The following is an 11,597-nucleotide window of genomic DNA, read 5'->3' as shown; positions in this document are numbered from 1 at the left end:
ACAGAGAAACAGTCCACTGTGACCCTCCCTGGAAATCGGAACAGACAGGAGACCTCAGGTGGCTGCTCAAGAAAAATAACCCTTAAGAGATAAGTGAAAGTTTTTTTTTGCTTGAGTTGCTCTGTTTCAGATACCCCTATCAACCTTCCATATAACCTGTTTAATAGTTATTTTTAATCACCTCTGCTACTCCTAAGGGTATGATGCTCAACCTAACCCTCACCTTTGTCTTGGCCTGGAGTGGGAGACATGTCGCTGCCTCCCCTAATACCTGAATCAAAACCCTAGTTTCCCCACAGGGTAGAAATGCTGTTGTTTAAATTTCTCAAGCTGCTGCCACTGGGGACGATCTCAAAAATTACTGGGTTTGTCATCAGGCCTACCTATAGCTGTCCCTGTAACCAATCTGTCAGATGTACCCCAAGTAATCCAAGGAGAGACAACCTCAACATATATACCTTTACCCCAATTTTCATCACGACCCTCCTTAACATACCACAGCAATACCCTTGTTTTAATGTGACTGACTTTTTTAACTACACCCAAGGGAACCCGGGGACACTAAAAACCTAATTTGGAACGGGCGTCAAATTGGAACTCTATATCATGTTCCCCAAATACAACCCATGCTTTCATTAATGACAGTAGAAATGTTTGTAAAAATGACTCTGATCCAGTGTCTTGTAAATACTTAATATGAGGGCTGTGTCCTTGGGCCTTAGTACCTCAATGCCCCAGAAACTGGGCCTAGCTGTCTCAGGCTTGTGCTAATAAGACCTTCTAGAAACTCTGGAGGCCTTGATATGACAGGCTCTGCCAGGCTCCATCTCCCAGCACCTGTAGCCCTGGGCTTGGAGGCCTCTGTTTCCCTGCCTATAAAGTAATGATTTGGGGAGTTTGGGGAGACAGTGGGCCTCAAATGCTTGGCACACGAGGTCATGACAAGTCCTCAGTATAAATCAGCTGATGAAGATAAAGGAGTGTGTTTGTTTGGGGAGATGGGGCAGCCCTGGGGCTAGGATGCAGTAGGTACTCGTGAATACTTGTTGAACACAGCATTATCACCTGCACCAGGTGCTAAGCCCCAAGCAGGAAGTACAAATTGCCGGGGCAGGTGAGAGGAGTGGCCACTTGTGGAGACTAAGAACAACAACAGAGCCCTCTTTTTCCAGCACAGCCTTGAAGAACAACTGGGGAGGGCGAAGGGAGATGGGAGCTCCCCCAGTGGAAGGCATTGTGGAGCCTTGAGGAGGAGGAGCCATGAACAGAGGCCTTGGAAAGCCTCCGCCTGCATCTGCGGGGGCTGCAGGCAGGGTTCACACATGCGTGACTGGGATCCACAACGCAGAGGAGCTGCCACGTGGGAGATGTGAAGTCACGCACTTAAAGAAAAAATAACCTGAGCTACGCTTAAAAAGGCAATGGGTTCTGGGCCGTGGCCGAGGAGGGCTCTCTCCCAGGCAGCTGTCAGCTGTTCTCACACAGCCCCCACAGACCTCCTTGGCCAGGGGGAGAGAAGAGGCTCTCCTGTTCCAGAGGAGAGAAGAGGTTCTCCTGTTCCAACAGGGAGTGAAGGGACAGAAGTGAGGGGCACTGTGGGGGGAGGAGCAGAGGGGACACTGTCCTCCAGCCAGCCTCCAGTTCCCAGAGCCAGCGCCCTACCTGGACCCCAGGACCGTGGCCCACCAGGAGGTGAGAGAGCAGGAGGGAAGACCCCCAGGAATCTGACCAGGGCAAGGCCAACTCTGGGACAGAGGGAAGGCTGCCCAGAGGGACCCACAGGTCAGACAGAGAAGGCTCCTTTCCAAAGAGCCCAAAGGTGCACTGGGGGCCCTCGGCCTTTGCCCAAGTGTGTCCAAGTGCGTCTCAGTCTACCAGCTGAACCAGCTGGCCAGGAGGAAGGGTGGCCCCTCTGGAGAGGAGGAGGGTGACTCTGCCAGCCTGGGCCAATTCGCAAGCTAAATTCAGTTATTAGGGCTATTATCTAAATATCTGCAAATAAGTGAATGTAACTTATTTTCAGAAGGCTTTCCTCTTGGGCAACTGATGTTGCTACTTGCGCTTCTTTTAGAATATTGAACCGATGGATCTATTCAGGTCGCCCATCGCCATGGGTCCCCTACCCCGGCTGTCCCAGGGGAGCACCCCAGTGCCAGGGGCCTCAGTGCCCACCCTTTGCAGACACTGCAGGAGGAGTGGTGCTTCTAGAGGAAGAACACATGAGTTGCTTCCCATCCCATGAACCTGGCTGGAGCTCCTGAAATGTACAGGTCCCTGAAACTCTACACATCTTCCACACCCCTCCATCACCTCCTCCCCACTTCTGTGTCAGCCAGCCCCCATGACTCTCCTCCTCACAGCTGCAGTGACCTGTAAGACCCCAAGGTTCCTCGGTGGCCCCCTCCACCAACACAGGTGGCCCTCTTCCCCTTTACGACCTCCATCTCCCTCCCACCCTGGATTGTACGCACATGCTCCTTCTACCTGGAGCTCCCCCTTTGCCCCCACCTACTCACTTCCTATCAGATGTGAGAGTATTTAGTGGACTGTACTGTCCTTGTGGTCGGGAGCCAGCCCTAGTTATCCACACAGCCCAGCACCCAGCACAGTGTCTGTGCAAAGCACACGTCTCATGAGTGTCCTGAAGAATGGTAGGGACAGGTGCTATCAACACTGCAAGTCTCCAAGCCTGTTAAGAGCCCTCGGGAAGCCCTCACCCATCAGCATTGATCCCGCCCCACTCTTTCCTTCAGCAAACATTTATTGCACGCCTACTCTGTATGTGCTGTCGTGTGCATCCTGCAAGCATATCCTTTGTGTCCTACATGTCACCCTATATGTGTATCATGTGTCTTTTATGTGCATCCTACATGCATCGTACATGCACATCCTATGTGTGTTGTATGTGAGCATCCTACATGTGTGTCCTACATGCATCCTTCATGGGCATCCTGTTATTCTACATGCATTCTAAGTGAGCATCCTACATCTGTCCTAGGCATGCATCCTCTGTATACATACTATGTGTGAGTTGTATGTGAGCATCCTACATGTATATCCTATATGTATCATGCAGTGTATCCTACATGTGTCATACGTGCATCCTACATGAGCGTTCTACATGTACATCATACATGACATCCTACATGTGTATCCTACACGTTATACATGTGCACCCTATGTGTTCATCCTGCATGTTTCCTGTGTGTGCATATGTGTCATCCTACATGTGTCCTATGTATGTGTACCACATCTGCATCCTTCTATGTGTGTCCTATGTGTGCATTCTACATGTGTGTCTAAGCATCCTGCTGTGTGCATCCTACATCCTACGTGTGCATCCAACATGTGTGCCATGTGTGAGTGCCCTATGTGTGCATACTACATATGTGTCATGTGAGTGTCCTACAAGTGCGTCCTCTGTGTAAATGGTGATTCCATTGGTGCTGCTAAGTGAGGTCCAGCTGATTGAGGGTCTGATGGCCGACAGGCAGGTAGCTCTGTCAGTACTCACTGCTCAGGTGAATGGAGGACACTGGGTACGAAGGCTCCATGGGCACTTATCTTGGGCTTAATTTTGAGTTGTGTTCCCTAGATTGGCGTTCCCTAGATGAACGTGGGAAGGCTGCTCTGGCCTGAAGGGGCAGCCTGGGTAGGGGGCACAGGGATTGGTCGCAGTGTGACACAGTCAAGCATTAGAAGCTGGAGCAGAGAAGTGGGGGTGAGGCCAGGTCAGGGAAGGCCTGGGAGGGCACCCCCTCCACACGCTCTGCCTGGCCAGTGCCCTGCACTGTGCTTGGTGTGCAGCAGGCCCTCTGGGAATCCTGGAGGACAGTCGGATTGGCCCTTTCTCTTGGGGTAGGGCCAGGGCAGGTAGACAGAAGTGGAACCCAGGGACCAGAGGATGGGAAGTTTGGGTGTTGGGGAAGGAAGGAAGGCAGGGGTAAGACTCGCCCCTCCAGGCACTAAGCGGGAGAGAGGTGAGGGCAGATGTAGGCCCCCAGCTGGCTCCATAGTTTCTGCCAAGTGCTTGGGAAGTGTCAGGCCCACAGCTCGGCTGTTCCTACCTTCAGCGCATCTGGGTGGGTCTGGCCATTTCTACTGCAAAGCATACCCTAAGGCAGGATGGTAACTCTCAGAGTGATCAGCGTGAAGTATACTGTGCTTCAGAGCAAATTTGCTGATCCAAAAAGGACATTGCTGAGCAAGTACTCAGAGAAGCTGGACTATATGAAGAACAGGGCATCAGAATTAGAGGAAGACTCATTGAAAACCTACGCTATGCAAATGACAAAACCTTGCTTGCTGAGACGGAAGAGGACTTGGAGCACTTACTGAAGAAGATAAAAGACCACAGCCTTCAGTATGGATTACACATCAACGTAATACAAAAATCCTCACAACTGGACCAATAGGCAACATCATGATAAACAGAAAAAAGACTGAGGTTGTCAAGGATTTCATTTTACTTGGGTCCGCAATTAACACCCCTGGAAACAGCAGTCAAGAAATCAAAAGATGTATTGCAGTAGGCAAATCTGCTGCAAAAGACCTCTTTAAAGTGGTGAAAAGCAAAGATGTCACCTTGAGGACTAAGATGTGCCTGACCCAAGCCATGGTGTTTCCAATCACATCATACGCATGTGAAAGCTGGACAATGAATAAGGAAGACCAAAGAATTGATGTCTTTGAATTGTGGTGTTGGCAAAGAATATTGAATATACCAGGGACTGCTAAAAGAATGAACAAATCTGTCTTAGAAGAAGTACAACCAGAATGCTCTTTAAAAGCAAAGATGGCAAGACTGCGTCTTACATACTTTGGACATGTTGTCAGGAGGGATGAATCCCTGGAGAAGGACATCATGCCTGGTAAAATAGGGGTCATCAAAAAAGAGGAAGACCCTCAAGGAGATGGATTGACACAGTGTCTGCAACAATAGGCTCAAGCATGGCAACAATTGTGAAGATGATGCAGGACTGGGCAATGTTTTGTTCTGTTGTGCATAGGGTCGCTAAGAGTTGGAACTGACTCAACAGCTCTTAACAACAACAACAACAAAGGGACATCATTACAGACATTCTGCTGAGAATCCATGGCAAATTGAAAGGCTTCTTAGATGAAATTCACATGCATACGAAGATTTCCCTCTGAGCACAGAGACTGTAAGAAGTCTGTTATATGTGCAGCCCTGTGACACCCCAGAAAGAACTCAGGAGAATTTAAGTTTGGGAAGATCATGGTATTGCATATGATTTTCCTAAATTTAATTGTCCCCCCCCCTTTTTTTTTCTTTCATGTCAATTACAGTACTAAAAGAGAGCAAGTGAAGCAAAAAGATTGGATCATTTAGAAGTTAAACCAGTTGGCACTAAGCCACTGCCTCTGTCTCATATAAAAACATAGGTGCCTGGAAATGTAAACAAATTACCCAGAAACCCAGTGCCGTTGAGTCGATTCCGACTCATAGCGACCCTATAGGACAGAGTAGACCTGCCCCATAGAGCTTCCAAGGAGCGCCTGTGGATTTGAACTGCCAACCCTTTGGTTAGCAGCTGTAGCACTTAACCACTACGCCACCAGGGTTTCTGTAAACAAATTATACTTACTTATATGTCAGAATTCACTGTTCATAAGGTCTCCATTTATTAGTTTTTTTATATCTTAGTGAGAAAAAAAGTGCTTTTGAGTAATAAAGACTGAACAGCTCTGAGGGACAAGGGAGCATGTGAGCAGCTGTTGCTCATCGGAGGAGCCTCACTTCGGCATGGAACCCACAGACGGGGCCCCCAGCCCATCCTTCACCACAGTTGGGGTCCCTAACCCATCCTTCACCACTATGTGGGACCCACAAACTTGGCCCCCAGCCCATCCTTCACCACAGAGGCAATCCCCAACCCATCCTTCACCACTGTGTGGGTGTGGGACCCACAGACGGGGTCCCTGGCCCATCCTTCACCAAAGTTTGAGAACCACAAACAGGGCCCCCAACCCATTCCTCGCCACAGATGAGGTCCCCAGTTCACCTCTCAGCAGAATGCACCACAAATGAGCGCCCTCAGCCCACTGCCTCACCACAGATGGGGGCCCCCAGCCCACCTCTCCCTGGTAGATGTGCCTCAGCCTGCTTCTCAGCAGTGACAAGGGGCCCTCCCAGCAATGGAGGATGACACCACAAGGGCAAGTAGTCAGCCAGGACAACATGGCTTCAATCCATGGCCAGGCCACTCCATCCAGTACAGGTTTCCCCTTGGAGTCCCATACAGGACATGAAGGCCGTGTGTGTGTGCATGTGTGGGCACATGTGCACATGTATTGTGAGTATATGTATGCATGCACATGTATGTGCGAGCATGTGCATGCGTGTTCGTGTGTATTTGTGCGTGTGTGTGGGCAGGTATGTGCATGCATGTGCATGGGTGCTGAGGTTCCTGTCTGCGCCATGTCAGGGCACCAAAAAAACGAACTTGTGAGTCGATTCCGAATCACAGTGATCCTGTAGGACAGAGTAGAGCTGCTCCGTGGTGCTTCTAAGGAGCACCTGGTGGATTCCAACTGCTGACATTTTGGTTAGCAGCCAAACTCTTAACCTCTCTGTGACCAGCCAGGAGTAGAATATCAAACACCAACAGTGTGATCATACAAACCAACTCTGTTTTTTTTTTAATAGTAAATGACTATTTAAGTTGAATTTTCAGCCCAAAATTTAGTTGTGTGGCTCAGATCCACGCCTCCAAAGGCAGAGCACCCACTGCCTTAGGAGAGCCGTGAGAACCAGGTGTTCGATACCGTGGGGGTTCTCGCCTGTCAGCTCTGAGGAAACGTGGCTTGTTCGGAGAATACACTGGCCAATCCTGCACGCAATATCATGTGCTATCTTTATTAAATTGTTCCCTCAAATGCAAGCAATGAACCATATGAACAGTGGGCTCCTACTGTTGGACTAATCACACCTTCAGAGTTAAGATAATAACCTTGAAACTAAGTGTTAAGCCATGTACAATGATAAATTTGTTTCGTTTTAACTTTGTTGTCGTCATAATAAACCCTTGGTATTTGAGAAGCAGAATCAGGCTCATTCTAGAAGGGCACAGGGACTGGCATTACTTTTCAAGTGTCATAAAAAACCAATTCTGAACAACAAACCAAAAGTTTCAAAAAAGTAGACTGGACATGAATAAAAAGTACTGCCATGAGCTTAATAATCTTCAATAAATTTAGAGTTGAAATAGTAACGGAAGGAAGGAAGGTCATTTTATAATTCTCACTCATTTCCCTGAGTATTCATCTTTGGAACAAGTTTAGGGATTCGATTTCCTCTAGTAAACTTTAAGAAAATAAACTTAAAACTGCACATTATTATAGCAACCTCTATAAAAGTGGAGCTAACAATACTTGTGGGGTTAAAAACACTCACTTCTTGAAAAACAAAATGACCTCGTCTCTTGGTGGTGTAGAAGAGGCAACTTGACCTGCTGGGGCCCCTGGATTTCCAGCTGCCCTTGGGTGCAGAGCTGTCCCTAGCTGAGGCCAGGCCCAGTGCCCAAGTGGATACAACACCATAGCTCAATCCAGGAATGCTGGCCCTGCCTGCCCCACCCCATTCTTCCCCCTGTTCTATCCCAAGAAATGACTGAAGGTCACTAATTCTGACTGCAAATTTGAAAGACCTGTAAGGCATCTAACATCATAAGCTGTAAAAATTGTACAAGACTGAACACTTCAGAAAGCAGAGGGCAGCAGAGGGTTTGACTTTGTCCCTGCCCCGCAGCCCTCCTCAGGGAGCTGCCATCTGCCCACCTTTCTGGGCACAGCCTGGTGGTCTCCACTGTGTAGCTCTGCGATGGCAGGCCTCAAAGCTGCATGTGGGGTCTCTGTCCCAGGAGGTCAGATCAGCCTGCTCCATGAGCAGAAAGCACTCAGCAACACCAGAGTGCCTAGATGCAGGTAGACAGGAAAATTATTTAAAAAGCCCCTGTGCTGCCATGTATCACATTGACCGCTGAGGCTGTTCTGGAAGGGTCTGCTTGTCCTGGGGGCAGGGGGTGGGGCCAGCTGCAGGACTGGCAGTTGGACCTGGTTGGGCTGTACCCTTGGACCTGTTGATCCTCTTTCCCTGCCACATCATGGAGGAGCAAAGGTCGGTTTGAACCAGTGTCTAAAGAAGCCTGCTGCCGAGTAACCTAGTAAATCAGCCCTGGGTGACTCTTGTCAGGCTGCATGAACACAGCAAGGAGGTGGGCACTGGTCCACTGCCTTTTTGATCAGATTTCTTAGTAATCGCCCACGCATCAGCACAGGTGTGTTTGTCGATCAAACTCACCAAATGGCGCAGGTCTCCACTTCTCTGCATGGAAACAGGATTGAAGCCTCCTCCCTCTAACAACTCGAAACGCTCTGCAGCCCCTGATGCAGCCCACCCGCTGGGATAGGGGCCCCTTGTCACCATGGGCACAAGAGAGCTCTGGCAGGCATCTAGGACAGGGCACCTGGGGCTGAGGAGAAGGTCTCACCCCAGAGCCTGCCCCTGCCCCTTGCCCGCCCTTACATTTGGTTAAATGTTCAAAATTAGAAGTAGACTCTTAAACGCTGTAAAGCCATTACACACTGTGCTTTCAGCTTTTCCCACCTACAGTGGCTTTTCTGGCGCTCACCCCAGCAGGGCCATGGGTGGGTCCTCACCTCCTCTACAGGTGCACCCCTTCGGCCAGGCAGGGCTCTGCTCTGGGCACCACAGCTGCCCCACGCACGCCACAATTCCAGGCACATGGAGGTCAGATTAAATTTCCCCCAAAGCCCTGTACCTGCCCAGGACCTGGCCAGCCCAACAGACCAAATGGAAACAAATCACCCTCACTGTCACCTTCACCATCATTCGGAATAGTTTTTCTAACATGTTGTAAACACACACACACACACACACACACCTCCTGTTCATTTAAAATACGACCTTCACATCAGTTAAGGCAATTTAAAAGGTATATTTTTAGTGAAATGTTATAATATTCTAAATCACCAGATTAATGAATTAACCAGAAGGAAAATGACCCTTGCCAGAAAAACTATGATTGCAATTTTCCAAAATAGAATCGGATCGTTCGTATATCTTAACCAAAATTAAGCTCTGTTTTGCAGTTAAAACCCATAGCCAGTTTTCAAAAAAAAGAAATATAGGGGGCCTGGTACCACTGTCTACACACACAGAGAAAAGTTAGCTTAAGAAAGAGGATAGTTTAGTCAACTAGCTAGTGGAATACAACTCTTCTCTCACCAAATTTAACCATTTCCCCCAAATGATTGTGTGTGGACAAGCTCAAACTGCAACCTGATGAATCTTCTCCAGTAATATATCAACTAATTTAATAAAGGAACTCACCATTTTAAATTGCAGTAAATTTACCAAACATTGTCACCGTTTATGGAAAGCTTCACAGTAAGGAAGTACCAACAACAGCAGGCACGTCAGTGTACAAAGTGTGGCTGTGGGTGCTTTTCTTTCCTCCCTAAAAGTATCGGCTGATTTGTCTTTCTGTCCTCTCAGCCGGAAGGTTCTGGGCTGGGAGTGTACCAGGGTCTCCTCCGCACCGAAATTACCCTCAATCCGTGCTCTTGTGCTCTTCCCCCTCACCTTCGGCTTGCCAGCACGGAAGATGGGACCTCCGGGAGGGCGGGCACAGCCGGTGTCTAGCCCCAGGGAACGGATTTGCCAAAGAGCGGTGTGGTTGGGTCGAGCCAATCCCAAAACATTTATTGTAAACTTTAAAATGGAATCCGGATATGAACAGACACAGAAGAAATGAGAAACTTCCCAGACACGTAAAACATAATACCAGAGGCCCCGGTCCTGTGGCCAGGAGCCCGGACACCATGGGCGGTCGGTCAGAGGCTCCAGGCCCTGAAGACACAATGCCATGGCCCGGCCTCATTCGGACCCACCTCAGCCCCCTGTCCGCTCCCGGGCGGCTATGGGTCCGGGGAGGAGGCGCGTGTGGGGGTCCGTCCGGGTCCACATGGGTCTCAGCAGGCCCCACTTGGCTCCCAGGGGCGCGCCGCCTCACAGGGCGGCCTGCAGCAGTAGGGGTAGGAGGCATTGAGGTCGGGGTCGGAGGGCGCGTACCCCGGTAGCTCCACCGACGGATGTCCTCCGCAACACACCTCCACGCCCGCCTCGTCGCACGCGTGGAAGCCGCCCACATTAATGTAAGAGACCGCGTGGTGCGCAGCAAAGCCTGCGCAGTCCCCGGGGGACGCGAAGTCGGACTCTTCCGGGGAGAGGATGGAGGCCTCGCTAGGTCGTGGCTGCAGCCTTCGGCCGCGCGGTCCTCGCCGGCCCCGCCAAGTCCGGGAGGCTGGCGACTGCACGCGGAGTCCCGGGCCGCCTCGGGGCCGCGTCAGGGCCCGGCCTCCCCTCCGCCGGCCACGCCGACCGCGCCGGGCCTGCGACGACTTGTAGTTCTTGACCAGCAGAAGGCTCAGCAGGCCCAGGAGGCACTCGAGCGAGTTGAAGACGGTGGAGAGGACCAGGCCGCGCTGGTAGTCCTTTAGCTGCCGGCACTTGGCGGACGTGGCGCTGTCCAGGGTGCTGCGCGCACGCGGCACGCCGGCGACCAGCCCGGGGGCGGCGGCTGCTGGGCCGGGGGCAGAGCCCGGGGCCGGCGCCCGCGGAGGCAGGCAGTAGTGAGAGTACTTGCGTTCCACTAGGGACACGGTGTCGCCGTCGATCACGGCTCCCGCGAAGGCGCTGAGGACACCGAGCATGAAGACAAGGACGCCGAACAGGAGAAGGTTCTGGCTGTTCACCGGCCCCGAGGGCCCGGCCCCGACCCCTGGCTCTCCTGGTGCGGCCTCAGGAGCTCCGGTCGGGGCCGCGGGGACCCCGAGCCCTGCGCCGGGTCCTGGCCCCGCGAGGGGCGCGTCCCGGGGCCCGCAGCAGAGCAGGGCGGCGCCGAGCAGCGAGAGGCCCGCAGCCAGCAGCAGCCCCGAGTAGAAGGCGCCGGCGGCCGCCCCGAGCCGGAACGGCTCCCCGCGCAGCTCCGAGCCCAGCGAGAAGCACTTGAGGCCGACGGCGGCAGCGCTGAGCGCACAGGCGAGCAGGAGACAGGAAGAGAGCGCGGCGCAGGCTCCGCGGACGCTCCACTTCATCCTCCGCGCCCGAGCCGGCCCGCACCCCGCGCGCCCGCCGCCTCCCGCCGCCGCCCCCGCCGCCTGCGCCTCCTCCCGGCGCCGCGCGGCCGGACCTCCGGCCTCCTCCTCATCCTCCCGCGTCCTCCCGGGCCCACGCCGCCGCCGCCGCCGCGGCCGGAGCCCGCATCCTCCGCCTCCTGCCGCCGCCGCCGCGGCCCCGCGCCGGGAACCGATGCGGCGGCGAGGACCGCAGGGCGCGCGCCCCCTCCCCAGCCGGCGGCGCCCCTCCCAGGACGCTCCCCTCCCGCCCGCGGGCCGCGCGCCTCGCCCTGGCACCGCCCTCCTCCGCCCCCCAGTCCCAGCCGCCCCCAGGTCGCCCCTACGCCACCTCGCCAGGGAGAGGTACCACTCGCTGCGTCCCTCCGCCTATGGGCGTCCCCACCCGCTGCCGACCGCTATGGGAACGCGCCCTG

At 52.9% G+C, this 11,597-nt stretch overlaps 1 protein-coding gene across 1 annotated transcript; it reads right to left on the bottom strand.

Moving 5' to 3' along the window:
• Window positions 1–9,719: 9,719 nt before the first annotated feature.
• TMEM271 (transmembrane protein 271) lies at window positions 9,720–11,142 on the bottom strand. Its single transcript, XM_049886878.1, has one exon. It carries the CDS (start codon window positions 11,140–11,142, stop codon window positions 10,018–10,020), a length of 1,125 nt encoding a protein of 374 aa, XP_049742835.1. The 3' UTR covers window positions 9,720–10,017.
• Between the last annotated feature and the right edge of the window lie 455 nt (window positions 11,143–11,597).

The sequence above is a fragment of the Elephas maximus genome, chromosome 5 (assembly GCF_024166365.1).
Source record: "Elephas maximus indicus isolate mEleMax1 chromosome 5, mEleMax1 primary haplotype, whole genome shotgun sequence".
Classification (NCBI taxonomy): Eukaryota; Metazoa; Chordata; class Mammalia; order Proboscidea; family Elephantidae; genus Elephas; species Elephas maximus.
The sequence above is the reverse complement of the archived record's forward strand: the minus strand, read 5'-3'. Positions and strand labels throughout refer to the sequence as shown.